The 21680-nt window shown below is 40.1% G+C and overlaps 1 protein-coding gene across 2 annotated transcripts in view; it reads left to right on the top strand.

The window, feature by feature from the left end:
- Positions 1 to 18110, top strand: part of MRPL48 (mitochondrial ribosomal protein L48) — a 55956-nt gene extending 37846 nt beyond the window's left edge. Inside the window, exons 5-8 of one of the 2 annotated variants that reach the window (XR_006604211.1) lie at positions 3957 to 4161; positions 14618 to 14720; positions 16801 to 16890; positions 17832 to 18110. Coding sequence is in view for 1 of the 2 variants with exons in the window: in XM_004768083.3 (XP_004768140.1) it covers positions 3957 to 4126; positions 14618 to 14720; positions 16801 to 16890; positions 17832 to 17906 (438 nt within the window). In the remaining variant the exon portion in view is untranslated. The remainder of the gene's footprint in view (positions 1 to 3956; positions 4162 to 14617; positions 14721 to 16800; positions 16891 to 17831) is intronic. The other variant, XM_004768083.3, reaches the window with a different exon arrangement.
- Positions 18111 to 21680: the final 3570 nt, after the last annotated feature.

Here is a 21680-nt window from a genome sequence, read left to right on the forward strand (position 1 = left end):
ACTGGGGGTTAGAAGGTCTGGGTTTCAGTTCCTAGGATCTGTCTTGACTGGCTGTGTCACTCTGGGGAACATGTTTAATCCTTCTGGGCTTCATATTCTTCCCCAGCAATGATGAAGAACTGGGACAAAATAATCTCTCAATGCTGTCCAGTTCTAAAATTCTAAAATTGTGATTCATTGCATGTTTTCTTTTTGCCAGTCCCTGTGCTAGATAGGAACATAAAATAGCAATAGGGGTGGCTCAGTCAGTTGGGCATCTGCCTTTGGCTCAGGTGGTGATCCCAGGGTCCTGGGGTTGGATCCCATATTGGGCTGGGAGTTTGTTTCTCTCTCTCCCTCTGCCTGCTGCTCCACCTCTTTGTGCCCTCTCTCTCTGTCAAATAAATAAATAAAATCTTTTAAAAAAAGAACATGTTTCTTTAAAAAAAATTAAAATAGCAAAAGCAGTTAATATATAGAATATTAAATTATATGACATGGATTATATAAACCACTCTACATCGTGTTTTGTTCAGTTCTCAGAACATCCCGGTGAGATTGGGTCTGTCATAGGTATTATCAGTCTTGTGAAAGGACCATTTCTTGGTCCTCCCTCTGCTCCCCTAGATTGGGCCTCTGCTGTCCTCAACTGACCTAGGGAGCAGAGATGGTAGAGAGCCATTTCAGGTGCTCTGCAGGAACATTTTTCTGTGGCAACCACTAGGCTGTGGCTGTTAAATAGGAGTGACTTAAGAGAAAGAGAGTTTTGGGGCGCTTGGGTGGCTCAGTCAGTTAAGCGTCTGCCTTCAGCTCAGGTCTTGATCCCAGCATCCTGGGATCAAGCCCCACACCAGGCTCAGTGCTCTGCTGGGAGCCTGCTTGTCCCTCTCCCTCTGTTTGCCACTCCCCCAACTTGTGCTCATTCTCTTTCTGTCAAATAAATAAGTAAAAAAAACTTTAAATAAATAAACAAGTAGAAATAGAGTTTTTTGCCCTTTTTCTTAAAAGAACTATTTCTAGGGACGCCTGGGTGGCTCAGTTGGTTAAGCAGCTGCTTTCGGCTCAGGTCATGATCCCAGCGTCCTGGGATCGAGTCCCACATCGGGCTCCTTGCTCAGCGGGGAGCCTGCTTCTCCCTCTGCCTCTGCCTGCCATTCTGTCTGCCTGTGCTCGCTCTCTCCCCCCCTCTCTCTCTGATAAATAAAATCTTTAAAAAATAAATAAATAAATAAATAAAAGAACTATTTCTAGGGATGCCTGGGTGGCTCGTCGGTTAAGCATCTGCCTTCAGCTCAAGTCATGATCCAAAGGTCCTGGGTTTGAGTCCCATATCCCGCTCCTTGCTCAGCAGGGAGCCTGCTGCTCCCCCTGCTTATGCTCTCTCACTCACTTCCTCTTTGACAAATATATAAATAAAATCTTAAAAAAAAAAAGAACTATTTCTGTCAAATAGCAAGACTTATTATAGATCTCCAATAAGTAGGAGATGTGATACTGGCTCAAAGATAGACAAACAGCCTAAAGGAACAGAATAAAGAGTACAGAAACTGATCCACACACCTGTGGGCATTTATATGACAAAGGTGACACTACCGTGCAGTGGCGCTAAGTCAACTGGACTGGATGATCATATGAATAAAAATGTTTGACTTCTGTTTCACATCATACACAAACATCACTTAAAAGTGGATTGTAGGTCTAAATGTAAATGTTAAAATAATCATACTACTAGAAGATAACATATGAGAATATCTTCATGATCTTAAGATAGAAATTTCTTAAACAGGACACAAAAATAACTATAATCATAAAAGAATGAGTAAGTTGAACTACATTAAAAATAAGAACTTCTGCTCATCAGGATAAACCACGAAAAAATGAAGAGAGAAGCTACAAGGAGGGAGAAGATATTTGCAGCATGTATATTTAACAAAGGCTCGTATCTAGAATATAGAAAGAATCTCTACAAATCAATAAAAGAAAGGCAGAATGGGCTAAATACATGAATTGACAGGGCCACCTGGGTGGCTCAGTCATTAAACATCTGCCTTCAGCTCAGGTTACGATCCCGAGGTCATGGGATCAAGCCCCATATTGGGCTCCCTGCTCAATGGGAAGCCTGCTTCTCCCTCTCCCACTCCCATTGCTTGTGCTCTCTCTGTCTCTCTCTGTCAGATAAATAAATAAAATCTTTTTAAAAAATACTTGAATAGGCAGGTTACAAAAGAGAGTATCCAAATGGAAAGGTGCTCAGGCTCAATAGACTTAGAGGAACTGCAAGTTAAAACCCAAATTCATTATCACTTCATACCAACCAGGATGGCTAAAACCAGAAAACCTGACTACACTAAGTTTTGTTTTGGCAAGAATGTAGAGGATGTAGAACTCTGATTAATTCTCGTGGTATACTAAATTGGAAACATCTTTGTAAAACTGTTTTAGAGTACTTACTAAACTTGAACATATGCATACTCTCTAAGTCAGTAGTTCAGATTCTAGGTATATCCCCAATAGAAATGCATACACGTGTTCACTGAAACGTGAACCAAGAGGGATGTACTGCTACTTGTAGCAGTACAATTCGTTATGGCACACACTAGAAACAACCCAAATTTCCATCAGTTGTAAAAAAGAATAAATTGTTGCCTATTCATTTAATACACCACAAGAGGAATGAGAAGGAAAGAACTGTTGTTTCAGCTAATACATGATGAATCTTACAAATATAATGAATGAAAGAAACCAGATATAAAAGAGAACATAATTTATCATTTCATTTTCATGAATTCTAAAAACAGGCAGATGGTTTTAGAAGTAAGAATAGTGGTTATCAGTTTGGGGACAGGAGTTTTGGAGTGCTGATAGTGGTCTATTTCTTATTCAGGATGCTTATGATACCAGTATTTTCACTTTGGAAAATTCACTGAGCTGTGTACTCATATGCATTTTTTCAGTATGAATATTATATTGCAATAAATTTTTCACTAAAAAAATTTTTTTAAAGATTTTGTTTATTTGATAGAGACACAGTGAGAGAGGGAACACAAGCAGGGGGAGTGGGAGAAGCAGGCTTCCCACTGAGCAGGGAGCCCAATGTGGGGCTCCATCCCACCACCCTGGGATCGTGACCTGAGCTGAAGGCAGATGCTTAACGACTGAGCCACCCAGGCGCCCTACTTCTCAATTCTTAAAAGGAAGACTAAATGATTGCAGAATTTCAAAGCTAGGAGGGCTGGAAGATATCTAATGCTGCGTTTCCTTGCAATTGATTTCTTTAAGATACTGATTAAAGCTAAGAATTCTTTCAGAAAAATATGCATGCATGTAAAATTTTGCATATAAATTTTGGGGTTGATAGACTACTTGAAATCCCTCAATGGGTTCTAGATTAAGAATCTGTTATCCAGGGGCACCTGGGTAGCTCAGTGGGTTAGGGCCTCTGCCTTTGGCTCAGATCATGATCCCCGGTCCTGGAATCAAGCCCTGCATCGGGCTCTCTGCTCAGCGGGGAGCCTGCTTCCCTTCCTCTCTCTGCCCACTTGTGATCTCTGTCTGTCAAATAAATAAGTAAAATCTTTAAAAAAAAAAAAAAAGAGTTTCTTATAAGAAAAAAAAAAATCTGTTATCTGGCATAACTCCACCAATTTGAAAATTGGGAAGCTGAGGGGACCAGGAAAGGGGATGAGTCTCCTAACAAGTTAATTGCAGAAGATAGTCACTTGTATTTGTGTTAAAGTAGTGCCAGCAATATTCCCTCTCCTTTCGTTGGCTGATGTCACAGCCCAGACTAGCAAGGGAAGCTACCCATTTCTTCCCAAGGGAACTTCAGTTTGAAGGTAAGGTAACCTAAGAGAAAAATGGTGAACAAATTTATTTGAAAGATTAATTTCTTTGATATCAAGATGGGATGATTAGAATTTTTTGTGTAATTCCTTTTTTTTTTCCTATCTCCTTTTCTCCTTTTGTTTTCTGTTCAGCCCAAGAAGAAGAGGGCAAAAGTGGAAGTGAGACCCATTAATTTGGGGACAGATTATGAATATGGGGTTTTAAACATTCACCTGACTGCATACGACATGGCTGTGGTGGAGAGTTATGCCCAATATGTTCACAACCTCTGTAACCATCTATCCATTAAAGTTGAGGAAAGGTATGAAGGAAGCCTTTACATGGGATATTCTTGGTGTGAGTAGCATGCTCTGCTTTGTAGTTTTGTATATAAATTTTGTATATAATTGAGTATATTTGTATAAATATATATTTACAAATATATATTTATATATATTGTTACTTGATATATTGATTATATATTTGATTCCTGAAATTTATAAATATATATTTATAAATATACATTCTCTCTCTCTATATATATAAATACATAGAAGTTGTATATTTATATATAAATGAGGTTTTGAAACATAATTTACATTTGGTAAAATTCACCCTTTTTAGGCATATAGTTTAGCACAATCAGAATACAGAACAGTTCCATTAACTCCAAAATTTTCCTGGTGCCCAGGTGTAGTCATATCCCTGGCAACCAACAACTGATTTTCTATCCTGTTGTTTTAAGTCTCCAGATCATCATGTAAATAGAATCATGCAGTGTGTAGCTTTTTGTGTGTGACCTCTTTCACTTAGCATAATGTATTTAAGATTCTTCCATGTTTTTAGAAATTTTTATTGCCGAGTAGTATTCCATTAAGTGGTAGACCTTAATTGCCTTATCCACTCACCAGTTGATGTACATTTGCATTGCTTCCAGTGTATTGGTGATTATGAATAAAGCTGTCATAAGCATCTTCTTGTATGCTTTGTGGGGCATATATCTTTTCTCCTGGATAGCTACCTAAGCCTGGGACTTGAGGGTTGTATGGTGACTGTATGTTTAACTTTATGAAAAACCAACATCTGTTTTCCAAAGTGGCTGCATCATTTTGTTTTCCTACCAATGTGTGAGTTACAGTAATTCCTTTTCCTGGTCAGCATTTGATATCATCAGTTTTTTTTCTAAAGCTATTCTTATAGAGTGGTATCTCATAGTTTTTGATTTTCATTTCCCTAGTACATAATGATTTTGAACATCTTTTCATATGCTTATTTGCATCCTCTATATCTGCTGTGATGACATGTCCAACTCTTTTGTCCATTTTTAAAATTGGGTTGTTTGTCTCCTTATTATTGAATTATGGAAATTCTTTTTCTATTTTTGGATACCAGGTGGTTGTTTTTTTTTTTTTTTACAGTATGTGTTTTGCAAATATTTTCTCCCTGTCTTTGACTTATCTTGTCATCTTCTTAGCTGAGTCCTTTGGAAGGCAGACTTTTTTATAAGTTTGATGAGGTTCAGTTTATAAATTTTTTCTTTTATCAGTCATGTTTTTGGTATTATATCTGAGACAACTTTGTCTAACTCAGGATCACAAAGATATTCTCCTGTGTTTTCTTCTATATGTTCTATAGTTTTAAGTTTTACATTTAGGTTCATGATCCACTTTTAGTTGTTTTTGTTTTTTTGTATATGGTGTAAGATATGGGTCAAAGTTCTTTTTTTCCCCTTCATTTAAATATCCAGTTGTTCCAACACCATTTGTTAAAAAGATTTTCTATCTTTATCTCATTGTCTTAGCACTTTTTGAAAGTCAGTTAACCATGCATATGTGGGTCTATTTCTGGACTCCATTCTATTATGGTGATTTATGTATCTAACTTATACCAATACCATATTGTCTTGATTACTGTAGCTTGATTACTGAAACTAATCTTTGTTTTTTTTTTTTTTTTTCATAATTATTTTGGCTATTCTAGATCCTTTGGCTTTCTATAAAAATTTTAGAATAAGTTTGTTGATTTCTACATAAAGGAAACTGATGGAATCTTATTGGGATTATGGTGGATCTGTAGGTCAATTTGAAGAGAATTGACACTGATTTTGATTCCCCTGGTCCATTAACAAGGCTTATCTCCCCATTAATTTAGGGTTTCTTTGCCTACTTTGCTTCTCATTTGCTCTTTGGATTTGTTGGAAAACTGTAGGGGAGGAGAACTAACACTTAACTGGCTATCTATTCCAGGCCAGGCACTTTACATATCTTATCTCCATGTTTCAGAAAGTGTGGGATACCCTGTAGTTGACTTTAAATAACATTAAATCACATCTTGAGAAATTTCTTCCCTTTTAATTCTCATTCAACCTAATTATGTCAAGGAGAAATTCTTGTGTGTGGATCTGGTATGTCCTTAACACCACTCTCTAGCCACTTCCTGATCTTCATAATGGAGAAGAGGCCTCAGACTCAGAGTCTTTGGCTAGCATAGTATCTAGCTAAAATTTTACAACATTTTTTTTCTTTTCATTATACTTTTTTTTTTTTTTTTTTTTTTTTTTTTTTAAAGTAAGCTCTAGGCCCAAAGTGGGGCTTGAACTCATGATCCTGAGAACAAGAGTCATGTGTTCTACCAACTGAGCCATCCAGGCCACCCCATTGTACTTTTTTTTTTTTTTTAAGATTTTATTTGTTTATTTGACAGAGAGAAAGCACAAGTAGATGGAGAGGCAGGCAGAGAGAGAGAGAGGGAAGCAGGCTCTCTGCTGAGCAGAGAGCCCAATGCGGGACTCGATCCCAGGACTCTGAGATCATGACCTGAGCCGAAGGCAGCGGCTTAACCCACTGAGCCACGCAGGCGCCCCACCCATTGTACTTTTTAAAAAAAGTTTCTCTTGAAGGCAGCTGATACTGGTCTTCCATTTATTTTCTTTTATTTATTTATTTTTAAGGATTTTATTTATTTATTTATTTGATGGGGAGAGAGAGCACCAGAGAGGGAACACAAGCACAGGGAGCAGAAGAGGGAGAAGCAGGCTTCCTGAAGAGCAGGGAGCCCAAGGTGGGGCTTGATCTCAGGACTCTGGGATCGTGACCTGAGCCAAAGGCAAATGCTTATGACTGAGCCACCCAGGAGCCCCGGTCTTCCATTTATTTATTTATTTATCTTAAAAGATTTTATTTATTTATTTAACACACAGAGAGAGAAACCACAAGTAAGCAGAGAAGAAGGTGCAGTGGAGGGAGGGAGGGGGGGCAAGCAGGCTCTCTGCCGAGCAGAGAGCCCAATATAGGACTTGACCCCAGGACCCCGAGATCATGACCTGAGCTGAAGGAAGAGGCTCAACCCACTGAGACACCCAGGCACCCCGGGTCTTCCATTTATAATAGCAATATAAAGTCAGGCTTATTGAGATATAATTTACCCTTTTAGTGAACAATTTTCTGAGCTTTCACAAATGCACTCTTTCAGTACAGTTCACCCTTTTAGTGAACAATTTTCTGAGCTTTCATAAATGCACGCAGTAAATACCATCATACTATAAGATACAGAACATTTACATTATCCCAAGAAGTTCTCTCCTGCCTTTGTAGTTAATCCCTCCCTTTCCCCCCCAGTCCCTCACAACTCCTGATCTGTGTTCTGTCCCTATAGTTTTGCCTTTTCCAGAAGGTGATGTAAGTGGAAATATACAGTATTTTTCCTTTTGAGTCTGAATTCTCTCTCTTAGGATAATGTATTTGAGATTCAGGTCTTTTGTTGCCTGGATCAAGTAGTTTGTTCCTTTTTGTTGCTAATTAGCATTTCATTGAATGGTTGTATGTTTGTTTATCCGTTCCATGGTTGAAGGACATTTGTGTTATTAGCAGCTTTTGGCAGTTATAAATTTAGCCACTATAAACATGTACAGGTTTTTGTGAGAACAGGAGTTTTCATTTCTCTATGTAATTGCTGGGTCAAATGGTAAGTGCAGTGGATTTTTAAATTTATAAGAAACTGCCGAACTATTTTCCAAAGTGGGTATATATACTGTTTTTTTTTTCTCATCAGCAACATGAATTCCCGTTGCTCTATAAAAAGTTTATTTTTTAAAAAATTTTATTTATTTATTTTGACAGAGAGAGATCACAAGTAGACAGAGAGGCAGGCAGAGAGAGAAGGGGAAGCAGGCTCCCCGCTGAACAGAGAGCCCGATGTGGGGCTCGATCCCAGGACCCTGAGATCATGACCTGAGCCGAAGGCAGAGGCTTTAACCCACTGAGCCACCCAGGTGCCCCAAAAGTTTATTTTTTAAATTAACTTTTTAAGTGAATTGATTTAAAGAAAAATATTTAATAAATAATCATTTGGGTGGTTTGTCATTGTGGCAAGGTAATAACTGGCACAATATGTGGATATGGCAAGAGTTATACTTTCTTACTCATTAGATAGTAGTATATTCCCATTTTACAGATGAGGAAACCAAGGCTCAGAAAACCCAGAAGTCACAGAACCAGTAAGTGGCCTAGATTTAGCCCATTTCTGCCTGACTCCAGTATTTTTAATTATAGGAGGTCTTAGTCCTTAAGCTAAGTTTGAACTTTTTTTTTTAAGATTTTATTTATTTATTTGACAGACAGACAAGTAGGCAGAGAGGCAGGCAGAGAGAGGAGGAAGCAGGCTCTCTGCTCAGCAGAGAGCCCGATGTGGGGCACCATCCCAGAACCCTGAGATCATGACCTGAGCCGAAGGCAGAGGCTTAATCCACTGAGCCACCCAGGCACCCCTAAGTTTGAACTTTTATAACCTTTATAACTTGGTGTAACTGTGCTAAACATGCTGTCTAGAAGATTGGATAATAAGCTGTGACTTTAGCTCTCACAGCTGATAGTACTTCAATTATTTTAGGACTAAAGATGTGCTTTATCTTTTCGTGATACCCCAGAGAGTTGGTTGCTCTTTCCATACTTGACACACACTTCTATATGTCACTTCAGTGCTATGGGCTGTAATAACCTATTCATATGTCAGCTCCCCTCCCTGCTGGTTAGCGAGGACTGTGTTCTTTTTTTATTTCTTTAGCATCTAACACAAGACCTGCCACATGGGGAACATTAAAACCATTGTTGAAAGAATGACAGATTCTTGAATATGACTGCACAATCCAGTTGTGTGGTATACATGGGATATGTTTCCTAAAGTTTACTGGAAGTGCTTTAATTAAAATCAATTTAAAAACTACTGATTGAGCCTTTTCCTATTATGTGGTAGATACTGTACTAGATAGACATCCCAACTAGAGGAGACTGAGGAGAATGTCCCTGATTTCAGGGAGTGTTTGTGTGTGTGTGTACACACAGCATAATGTGCAAGGTGGTAAGTGAAGGATAAAGTGCAGTATCAGTTCAAGGAGGCTGAATAGCATAATAATTTAGAGCAATGCTTCCTCAAAGTGCCACTCTGCAAAGGTATCAGAAGCTTATGCCAAAATGTACATTAGTGCTTTGCATCCTTCATCCAGAAAGTCTCGCTATTGTAAAAAAAAGTTTGCTGAATTAAATAGCATGATTAGTGCCTGTTGCCTGCTTCTTAACTTGTCACAGACTGATGACAAGCAGTTTGTTCACCAGCAGCTTGTCTACAGACCATACTTTGAGTAACAAATGGTTATAAGCACAGGCTTTGGAATCAAACTGCCTGTGTTCAGATTCTAGTTCTACCAGCTAGTGGCAACTGACCTTGGTAAATTCTGAACCTCAGTTTCCTCATCTATATAATGGGGATGATAATTTTCTTACAACTTTAAGTTCTGAAAATTAAATAAGTAGTATATGATAGCACGTAGCAGAGAGACAGGAACATTGCAAATGCCCTATAAATAATACTGTTATTAATAATTAATGGGTTTTTGTTTTTTGTTTTTTTAGCTGGCAGAGATTTGGGGTGGCAAAGAGGCATTAAATGTGATTTACAGAATATTATCATATCTATAGTAGGTCAGCTCTCTGGAATAGCACTTTAAATTTTCAGAAGGACTTCTTAAAATGTGTTGATTTTAAAACCTGGCTTTGGAAAGCTCTGGCTTCATTTGAGTAAAGGCAGGGAGGCAGTAGCATTTGTTGAGCACCTACTATTAGCCAACCACTCTGGCCTTTTTTGTATAATGTTGCTTAATTCAAAAAAGCACCTTGCACATATTCACAAATGAAAGCTGTAGCTAGACTGCCTGGGTTTTACTCTTGTTCTGCAGCATTCTTATGGTGTGGCATTGTGCAGTTTACTTAAACTCTGTATCTTGGTTTCCTCATCTGTAAAATGAGGTTGCTAATATATATATATATATATATATATATATATATATATAATATTATATATTATAATATTAAATATATTATAACTGTTCCCAGCAACATTTGGCTGCTATTATTATTGTTGTTGTTAATATAATAGACGCTTGCCTATGGTCAGACATCTAATACAAAGCAAGGTCTGGATTTGAACCCACTTTTTTTCAAATTCTTAATTCCTCATAATTGGTTCTCCACACAGCTTTCAGTGTGATCTTTCTAGAATGGAAATAGGATCAGGTTACAACCATGCTTAAAATCCTTCTCTGGGTTCCCATTCCTTTAGGGTCAAAATTAAAGTTTCTCACATGGTTTGCTAGGTGCCCTATGGCCTGGGCTTGCTTCTCATCTCATTTCCATTTCCCTCTCCCTCTCCCTCCAGTTAACATGGACTTTGTTTTTTATCCCCTTCCACCTCTGGACCTGTGCATATGCTTGCTCTCTATAAAACTTCGAATACTCTTTCCCCTTTATGTAACTAACCCCTGCTGCTTTCTTAGGCTTCATATTGGATGTCACTTCTTCAGAGCACCTCATCAAATTAGGTCTTTATGTTATATATTTAGGAGAAATAAAGGTTATGTAAGTTCCTTTTCATAGTGCCCACTCCTTGCCCTTGTAATTACTTGATGATTATTGACCTTCCTTCTTAGACTCTAAGATCTCTAAGGCAAGGACTGTTCCTGTCTTCATTAACAGTTTAACCCTAAGACCTTGCCCAATCCCTGACACATAGTAAGCACTGAATAAATATTCACTGACTTGGACTGAGTTTCAATAGTCATGGACATGATTCCTAGAATAGCAGACTGAATGATGTCCTGCTTTTTGTCTCTTTTCTGCTCTTTGCTCCAAATAGCATAGAGCACAAAGAGATGTTCGTTTTCAGCAACTCACTGCCCTGCATTGATTGAGGTTTTCAGACCATTGTTGGGCATTCTCACTGCCCAGCTTTTCAGAGATGAAATGATTTTCTTTTCTTCTTATTTTCATTTCATCATGATCCATTTTTTCCTCTGGGAGTGGCAGGGTAGGGCTCTGACCTTGAGATGGAATTGGGCAGGGGAGCGGTGTGCTGGCTTTTGTTCTATAAATGGTTTGCACTGATGCAGCTGCAATTCACCCAGGAGGGTAGAGGAAGAAGCCTGGCCTGCAGGTCTCTTAATTTGCCTGCCTCCCTTTCTGAGCAGCTGCCTGGAGACGGAAATCTCAACTCATGTGGGAGCAGCTTCCCAGCCTGAAGCTGATCTAGCCCCTGTGTTTTATGGAGAATAAAAGCATGGCTCAGCATCACTTTCTGTAAGGCTACTCTCCCCACCCCCTTTTTCTTGAAGTCCACTTACACTGTTTAAAATGGAGGTACGGGGCGCCTGGGTGGCTCAGCCAGAGTTAAGCATCCAACTCTTGATTTCAGCTCAGATCGTGGTCTGGGGTCATGAGATGGGGCTTTGCATGGGGAGTCGTGCTAGCCCACAAGTCTGCTTGAGGCTCTCTCTCATTCTCCCTCTCCCTCTGCGCTTCCTGGCCCCTACTCACGAACACGCATGCTCTGTCTCTCTTAAATAAAAAAAAAAAAAAAATCTTTAAAAAAAGTAAAATTGAGGTATCATTTATATTTAGTAGCCTCCACAGATATCTAAGTTTCCTAGCACCCAGCAGGCTCCCCTGTGTCCCTTCCCAGGTAGTACTCCCCAAAGGTAGCATTATTTTGTCATTTTAGATTGATTTTTGACATTATGTTATTTCATTTCTTCCCTTCTTTTTTTCCTGTCTGATCATCCAAGTAATGTTTATTTTCTTCTTCTTTTTTTCTTTAAGGTTTTATTTATTTATTTGACAGAGACAGAGCCAGAGAGGGAACATAAGCAGGGGCAAGAGGGAGAGGGAAAAGCAGGCTTCCTGCTGAGCAGGGAGCCCAATGTGGGGCTTGTTCCCAGAACCCCAGGATCATGACCCGAGCCAAAGGCAGACTCTTAATGACTGAGCCACCCAGGTGCCCCCCACAAGTAATGTTTATTGCAGAAAATTTGTAAAGTACAGAAAAGTATAGACACTAAAGAGAAATTACCTATATTCTTAACTACTCAAAGGCCTATTCTACATCTTGGTTAAAGCCTATCTCACTTGTGAAGTCTTCTCTGAGCCCCCTTCTCTCTCTTGTCCCTGTAATATTCACTGCATGCCTATTATTGCCTTTGTCTTACTGTAGTGAAGACGTTTGCCTCTCCAAAACACTCTTAGCAAGCTCCTTTAAAGCACAGGCTGGGGGCACCTGGGTGGCTCAGTCATTAAACATCTGCCTTCAGCTCAGGTCATGGGCTCAGGTCATGATCCCAGGGTCCTGGTATCGAGCCCTGCATCAGGTTTCCTGCTCAGGGGGAAACCTGCTTCTCCCTCTCCTACTCCCCCTGCTTGAGTTGCTTCTCTTGCTCTCTCTCTATCAAATAAATAAATAAAATCTTTAAAAAAAAAAAAAAAAGCATAGGCTGCCTATTGCCCACCAGCATGCCTAGGACAGAACAAGCTTTCAGTAAATGTTTGTTGAATGAATGAATGAATGAACAAACAAATAAATGACATCTTGCTAAAGCAAGTGTTGGAAGAATAAAATGCATGCTCAGTGGCAGTCAGTCAGTCTTATCTGCAGAATGTCAAGAAGGAAAAACAGTGTTTTGGAGTGCTTTTTACTTTCCTGAAAGCTTTGCATAGTTATTTTATTTGCTCTTCCATAACAAGACTATGAATGTGTCCTTATTTATGTAGGGAAGTTATTACCAAATTTGAACTGGAAGAGGAGGTCAGATATTGTGCAGGAAAGTGGGAAGGAATGTTATTTAGGGAGGTTACCTGGAAGAGTTTGTAATACCTAGGATTTACTGTTTGTAAGAGCAAGGGAACTGGCGTTTGTAGGCCTATTATGATAGGCAAATTGCTCATGTAATGTCATTTAATCATTGCAACAATCTTATGAACTAGGTATTATTATCTTTATTATCTCCGTTTTGTAGCTAAAGAATCTGAGACTCAAAAGTTGAATTAATTTGTCCAGCGTTAAATAGGTATTGACAGGGCCAATATTTAAATCCAGGACTGACTGTTGTGTCTCTCATCCATTTTCTGTTATTTCCATTATTCATTTTGTAGAGGGCCATCCCCCTTGTTATCAATTGATGAAACTTTCTGTGACATGAAAATTCAGGAATTCTACTGTTGTTATTTTACTTATCTTCATTTTGGTGAACTTTTTGATAAGACAAACACAGCAGCAGTACCACATTTCTGTGTAGCCATTGATCCTATCTCATCACTGTGCCTGATCTTCACACACTGATATGGACCTAGATTGTAATCTTCTTTATTCTGGAAGAAACTGAGGCCCAGAGAGACAAGTAACTTGCTTTAGTAAATATTGTTAATAAGCTACAGGGCTAAGATTTTACCTCAACTCCAGTATTCTTTTTACTGCTATGAAGCTGGTCATAGCAAGCAATCTCTACAATGGTATTTCTCAAGCTGGGGACATTTAACAATGTCTGGAGATGATTTTTTTTTTAAGATTTTATTTATTATTTATTTGAGAGAGAGAAAGAGAGAGCATGAGCAGAGGGAGGGGCAGAAGGAGGAAGAGAAGCAGCCTCCCCACTGAGTGCAGAACCTGAGGCAGGGCCAATCCCAGGACCCTGGAATCATGACCTGAGCTGAAGTCAGACACTTAACCAACTGAGCTGCCCAGGCGCCTCTGGGGATAATTTTATTATTACCACTTCAGAGGGTACTACCAGCATCTTGTGGTTAGCGATTAGGAATACATAGGCCAGCCCCCCACAACAAAGAATTATTTGGTCTAAAATGTTAATAGTGCTGAGGTTGAGAAATCTTGCTCTTTGAAAACAGTTGGGTTTCATGCCTCATTTCTCCAGAAGAGGTTACATACCCAAGGTTAGCCTCCAAAGTGATGACATTGATTCTTTTATTTATTTATTTATTTTAAAAGATTTTATTTATTTGACAGACAGAGATCACAAGCAGGCAGAGAGGCAGGCAGAGAGAGAGAAAGGGAAGCAGACTCCCTGCTGAGCAGAGAGCCTGATGCGGGGCTTGATCCCAGGACCAGGCAGAGGTCCTGGGCAGAGGCGCAGAGGCTTAACCCACTGAGCCACCCAGGTGCCCTGACACTGATTCATTTAGAACTGGCTTTTCTTTAGTAGCAGCAAATAAGTTATTAATCACCAGATTTTATTCAGTGTTGTGTCAGGCAAGAACTGGGGATGCAGAAAGGTATTCTACATGGTCTTTTCCCTCAGGGAGTTAAGAGGCTTCTGGAGAAGGTTTAGGAGGAGCAGGTTCCTTCCCTCTGGCTGCAGAGGAAGAGCCCTAGATTCCAGGAGCTACTGCATTGCAGCAGTGTCTGTACTCAGGGACTCCCCTGGTAGAAGTGGCACTAACTTAAGGGAGCCTTCTTCATAACCCCCTCTTTCTCCCTACAGTTACGCTATGCCCACCAAAACCATGGAGGTGTTGCGGCTACAGGACCAAGGCAGCAAAATGCTCCCGGACTCAGTTCTCACCACCCATGAGCGAGTGGTTCAGGTAGGTACTCTGGGAGAACCTTGAAACATATTTGCCTCTCTCCCGGCTTTTTTCTTTTTCTACCATGCCCTTCTCTTCCTCTTGGCTGCATCTTGAATGATAATATTCTTTAGGTTTTAGTTCTTTTTTTTTTTTTACGATTTTATTTATTTATTTGACAGAGAGAGAGATCACAAGTAGGGAGAGAGGCAGGCAGAGAGAGAGGGGGAAGCAGGTTCCCCACTGAGCAGAGAGCCCGATGCTGAGAGCAAAACCCCTCTGTGGCTTCCCTTTAAATCTAGCCATGGTTTCTGTTGTTTTACTGCAGAGACAGATGGGCGAGAACCACACTACCATGAGGGTGCCCAGAGTTATTAAAAATTCACAATTAATTTCACCCGCTTTTTTAAAAGTTTTTAAGATTTTATTTATTTATTTGAGAGAGAGAATGAGAGAGAGAGAGCATGAGAAGGGGAAGGGTCAGAGGGAGAAGCAGACTCCCTGCCGAGCAGGGAACCTGATGTAGGACTTCCACGACTCCAGGATCATGACCTGAGCCAAAGGCAGTCGTTTAACCAACTGAGCCACCCAGGTGCCCAATATCACCTTTTTTATAACAGCTTTATTGAGAGTTTTATTCATACACAGTTTACTCTTTTAACGTGTACAGTTAAATGGGTTTTAATATATTCACAGTTAATGTAAATATCACCACAATCAATTTCATCACCCCAAAAAGAAACTACCCATTTACAGTCACTCCTTTCTCCCCCTTTTCTCAGCTTCTGACAACCACTAATCTCTTTCTGCCTCTGTGGTTTTACCTCTTCGGGACATTTAAACGGAACCGTACAATATAGGGTCTTTTATGCCGTTCTTCCACTTAGCATGTTTTCAGGGTTTCTCCATGTTGTAGCACGTGTCAGCGCTTCATTCCTTTTTATTGCCGAATAATATTCTAATGTATGAACAGCACCCCTTTTAGATCCATTCAAGAGGTATATCAGCAAGATAATGAGATGAATGTTTAGGTGGTATCACCTTAAATCTATGCTAACTTTAAAAATAATTAAGTACTGAGCCACTGCGTGGCTCAGTGGGTTAAGCCTCTGCCTTCGGCTGGGGTCATGATCCCAGGGTCCTGGGATCAAGTTCCACATCTGGCTGTCTGCTCAGCAGGGAGCCTGCTTCCTCCTCTCTCTCTCTCTGCCTGCCTCTCTGCCTACTTGTGATCTGTCAAATAAATAAATTAAAAAATATATATATTAAAAAAAAATAATTAAGTACTGGGGTGCCTGGGTGTCTCAGTTGGTTAAGGGCTCAGCTCTTGATCTCAGCTTGGGTCTTCATCTCGGGGTTATGAGTTCAAGCCCTGCACCTGGCTCCATGCAGTGCATGGAGCTTACTTTTTTTTTTTTTAAGATTTTCTATATAAGTATATGCAAATGTGTGTGGGGGAGGGGCAGCCAGAAAGGGAGAGTAGGGCTTGATCTCAGGACCTTGGGATCATGACCTGAGCCAAAGGCAGAGGCTTTAACCCACTAAACCATGCAGGCACCCCTATTTATTTATTTTTTAAACCCATGAGCCACCCAGGTGGCCCTGAGCGTGGCACCTACTTTAATAAACTCCTGTTTTTCTTCAAGACTCCACCTAGAAGTTACCTTTTTTGGAGGCTGTCTTTGACCCCACCTCCCAAGTTAGGTAGAGATTTCTCTTGTGGGTTCCTGCAGCCCCCTGCATGTTTCTGTACCACACATCTGATTCACCTCTGGATTCTTCACACAGTGTCTGACACCAATCAGGTTTATATGTAAATCTGAGTTGAATCAGAAAATCGTCCTGGACTTGATAACTTCTTAGTCGAGTTATGACATCCATTGTCTACAGGGGCAGATATTGGGGCCATGACTATGTCAGCAAGCAGATCCCTTGACTGATGACAAGAGAAATCCTGTAGAGGCTGGGCTCTGAAACCAGCTCTGCGTGTTAACCCTCCACCCATGGGCCCTGTAGCTGCTGAAGCTGATATTTGAGCCCGTGCCATGTCTGCCAGTCACCTGGCTTTCACTACCGTCTCTCATCTCCTTTCCTTTTGCAGATCAGCGGTTTGAGTGCTACATTTGCAGAGATTTTCTTGGAAATAATCCAAAGCAATCTTCCCGAAGGAGTGAGATTATCAGTGAAGGAGGTAGGTGCTAGTTTGAGAAGAGGCTCCCTGGTGGCCCACCTGTGCTCAAAATATGGATAAGAGCATCTGGTTTTAGAAACAGGACAGAAATGTGGATAATAAACAAGAAAGCTGTGCAGACCGGTTTTACCGTAATCATTTTACTGGCCCTTCCAGTGCATCAGAGCTGATGCTGAAAGGACCACAGGAGCTGAACTCCGTCACAGTATTCCGATGTTAGGGGTGAGCCCATAATTGTGTATAGAAAGAACATGATTCAAGATTATATACAGTATAACTAGTCAGAACACAAATACGGAAATTAAAGAGGAGTTTTCTGGATCTTCAAGGCTTGGCTGAGAAACGAATGCCAATCAGAAGGAAAACTGGCATAGAAAACTTGGAAAACATTAGGAACCTCAGCCTAAACACTGAGTATTTGGGTTCATTTGCCAAGCTAAGCATTGTTATGACACAGATCCATCAGGTCATTTTTGACTGATGCCGTCGGCTGTATCCACCTGTCCTTGTTCTAAGCCCATGCTTATCAGTCCTCTTCTTGTTACTTGGGTTTCACACAGATCTGTGTACAGGGGAAAATGCGCTGGTCATACTGACTTAAATATTCCAGTCCCTAGGTCTGTTATTTCTGATCGTAGATGGAGAATTTGGGCATTGTGTCTCTTTAAGTGCTTCTAATGAGATACTCATAGCATTTGACATTCATTCTTTATATGTCTGTCTTCTCTCACTGACTCTAGGTTCTCTTTAGGCAGGGAGGAAGTCCGATTCAGAATCCTTGGTATCGAATACAAGTCTGGTATCTAATACAAGTCTAGTCAAATCTGAATCATTCCCCACAGAGCTGGCTGATGGATTTTTTTTTTTTTTAATGCTGTGTATATTTGAATAACTGAAAGCTCTGCAGTAATTCCCCCTTATTTTCATTTTCTTCTCCCCAGCACACTGAAGAAGACTTCAAGGGAAGGTTCAAAGCTCGGCCAGAGCTGGAAGAACTGTTGGCCAAGTTGAACTAGCTCACTGCAGACTCTCATGTCAGGACTCGTGATATTGAGTGGTCAAAGTTAAGCAGAAGACCCTGACTTTTAGCTATCATAACTACCAGTCCCCATTAGCCAGGAATGCCTCCTCTCTTATAAAGAGGAGTGCTTCCCAACTCTCACCACTTTCCTTTGGGCCAACCTAAGACATTCTCCATCTAATAAAAATCTACAGCTGAAGGGCATGTGTGTATGTGAGAAGTCAGTCCATCCTGTGGAATATCTTTTATTTTTATTTTAAGATTTTATTTTTAAGTAATCTCTACACCCGTTGTGGGGCTTGAACTCACAACTCCGAGATCAAGAGTTATATTCCACCAATTGAGCCAGCCAGGCGCCCCTGTGGAGTATCTTTAAGGGATTATATTTTCTCTTTAGCACGGAAGCATGTTTCCCTTCACTATTTCCCCAGTTAGAGTGATCTCATCCTTTCAAGCAATCTGGCATTGAATCTTTTAGTGAAACAGAGGATCATAACATAAGTAAACTCCCTATGGATAGAAGGCATAGGGTTGGAGATTTTGGCTCTGTATATGAAAAAAACCTCTCCAGATAGAATCAGGGTCTGGCGGTAGTGAAAAAATACCACTTTGTGGGTAGTGAGTGACTCGTCATTCAGGGAGATGTTACATAACTGCTAATTAAGGTTACCTGGAATGAGTTTACACAAAGAATTAAGGTTGATCTTGGTCAGAAGTCAGAAAACTCCTGCTGGTAAGCCAAGTCCCACTAACTGCCTCTTTTTTTAAAAGTTATCTACTGGAGTGAAATTCACAAACCACAAAAGTAACCATTTTAAAGCAGATAATTCGGTGGTATTTAATACATTCACAATGTTATACAACTACCACCTATATTTAGTTCTAAAGCTCTGTTGCCTGTGTATTGGAACAGGGCCATGGTCGTTCACTTACATATGGTGTAGGGCTGCTTTCACACTGGCAGAATAGTTGTGACACAGACTGTAAAAGCAAAACATTCATCATGCGTCCTTTCTAAAAATAGTTTGTCAAACCCTGATCTAAGTCACTGGTTCTCAAACTAAGTGTGCATCCAAATCACCACCTGGGGGGCTTTTTAAACACAAATTTTTGGACTCCACCCTTATTTTTTCTGATTCAGTAAATCCTGAGTGAGGGCATAGAATTTGCGTTTCTTACACATTCCCAGGTGATGCTAATGCTCATGCAACTGGTCCAAGGATACCTCTTTGAGAACCACTAGTCTAAGTGACCTCTGATATTTTTCCTATTTTGGGTATTAGTGAGTTCATACTTTTGTACATAATAGCAATCATTTATTGAGCTAGACTCTGTGCAAGGTACTACATGAGCTCTAATCCTTACACCAGTCTTTTAGGGTGTATATATGCGTGTGCACGTGAATGGGTATTGGTGTGTGTGAAAAGGCTATGTATGAGTATGTGTATCTCAGTATGTATCTCACACATACGGAGCTCTCATTATGCTATGTACTTTATAAAAATTGACGTTGATGGTATTGTCCCAGTTTTACAGATGAAAAAACTGAGGTCTGGAGATAGAAAGTAACTTCATTCTCCTGAAGAGTCACATAACTAATAAGTGACAGATCTTTCTCTCCTGTACTCCACTGCTGCTGTGGGGTACCCCTACGCTGAGGTCTGTGGGAGCCCAGAGCATTCTTAGCATTGCATGTACTTTTCTAAAACTCAACAGTTGCAGTTCTGAAGTTATTTTGGTTTCTTTGCGTTGGTCTCTAAAGGCAACAATAGGACACTCAGATTTCCTTCTAAGGTATAACACTAAGGGAGAGCTGTCAAAATAGCAGTTACCTTAAGTTAAAATGCTTCTCTGAATTGACACTGAAGGTTCAGCAGGCCACTGCTTTCAAGTGAAGCCCAGTGGGAGGTTGGGCAAAATTTTTCAGGTCAGAACTGGTATTTTGGTTGTAGAATTACTCATTGCTGAGTCTCTTTTAGGGAAGATAAAAGAGAAGTTGCTAATGGATGAGTGTAATTTGGGGAGATGTATAGAGACAGGAAGATCAAGATGAATAAACAGATGTATACAAATACTTACACATGGTCCCCATGTCCTGAGGACTCTATTTAGAACCTGGAAAATTGCATTCTTTTTGTTTCTGACTTTTCCTTGTTAGTTATTTGTGCAAGCAGGACACAGGGTTTAATAAACTGACAAGACACTAGAGCTGAAGAACATTAGGACCCAGCTAGCCTAACCCTCTCCTTTAGCAGGTATAGGTTAGGGACCCAGGAAAGGGTGCTTTTACCCAAGGTCACAGCACACCTCACAGGCATGCCTTGGAACAGGATTCAGATCTCTTGATTCCCAGTCCATCCCTTTCCATTACATCACTGAGGGATGAGTCAGGTTTTTCTCTTGAATAGGAGGCAACTGGATTCCCTCACCTTGGAGCTCTCCTGTCACTGACCTAGTTGATGATTTATCCTCTCACCAGAGTCAAAGAGCTTTTGTTACTCCTTAGTCTGCCCTGAGATAAATGGAAATTGCTTCTAATGCCTTATCCTGTCAAGAAGGATGGGAGGTATTCTGATTACTAGAACCTCAGAGTTACAAAACAATCATGAGCTTCATCGGATTCTCTCCAGTGAGGTCCAGAAGGAAATGGACTTTCCTAGAATCACATGGCAGTGAAGTCAAATGGAGTGTAAGTTTCTTGCACAAGGTTGAAAATGACTTTCCCACCCTCCCTGAGACAACTTATTATAAAGGAAAGAGTCAGAGAAACCTAGGCTATTCCTATTTTCTATACTTAACTATTCTTAGGGACTCATGTGAATTATTTTAACCTCATAAACCTCAGTTTTCTGATCTATAAAATGGGAATACTCCCTTTTTAGGAATTTGAGATGGAGATAATATATACAAATGGGCTAGCAAGTGCTCAGTAAATATTGGATTATTTTCCCTTCCAAACTTCTTTAGCACACTTCTTAAAAAGTTTTTTTAATTGAGATATAATTTATATTTATATAATTTAATGAAACAACAGATCTTAAGTGTATAATGATCAGTTTTTAAAATGCTTGGGTCCTGATGGGTCAGTTAAGTGTCCAACTCTTTTTTTTTTTTTAAGATTTTATTTATTTATTTGACAGAGGGAGAGATCACAAGCAGGCAGAAGCAGGCTCCCCACTGAGCAGACAGCCCAATGCAGGGCTTGATCCCAGGACCCTGAGATCATGACCTGAGCTGAAGGCAGAGGCTTAACCCACTGAGCCACCCAGGTGCCCCTTAAGTGTCCAGCCCTTTTTTAAAAAAAGATTTTATTTATTTATTTGACAGAGGGAGAAGCAGGCTTCCCAGAAGCAGGGGGACCCTGGGACCATTACCTGAGCCTAAGGCAGACGCTTAACTTACTGATCCACCTAGGTGTCCCAGGTATCCAACTCTTAATTTCAGCTCAGGTCATGATCTCAGGGTTCTGGGGTTGAGCCCTCCATGTGCTTGTCCCTCTCCCTCTGCTTCCCATCCCAACCCCTTAAAATAAATAAATAAATAAAATCTTATAAAAAAATGCAGTCACCCATGAAACCTATACTTCTATCAAGATTACACTTTCATAACACCAGAAAGTTCCTTTACTTTCTTTGAGTCCTTCTTCTCCAGAAGCAATCATTAATCTCATTTTTGGTGAAGTTTTGCCTTTCTAGAAGTGCATATAAGTATCATACAGTATATGCCCTTTTGTGACTGACTTGATTTACCCTGTTTTATCCATGTTGTT

This window comes from Mustela putorius, unplaced genomic scaffold (genome assembly GCF_011764305.1).
Source record: "Mustela putorius furo isolate JIRA1106 unplaced genomic scaffold, ASM1176430v1.1 tig00003987_pilon_pilon_pilon, whole genome shotgun sequence".
Taxonomy (NCBI): Eukaryota; Metazoa; Chordata; class Mammalia; order Carnivora; family Mustelidae; genus Mustela; species Mustela putorius.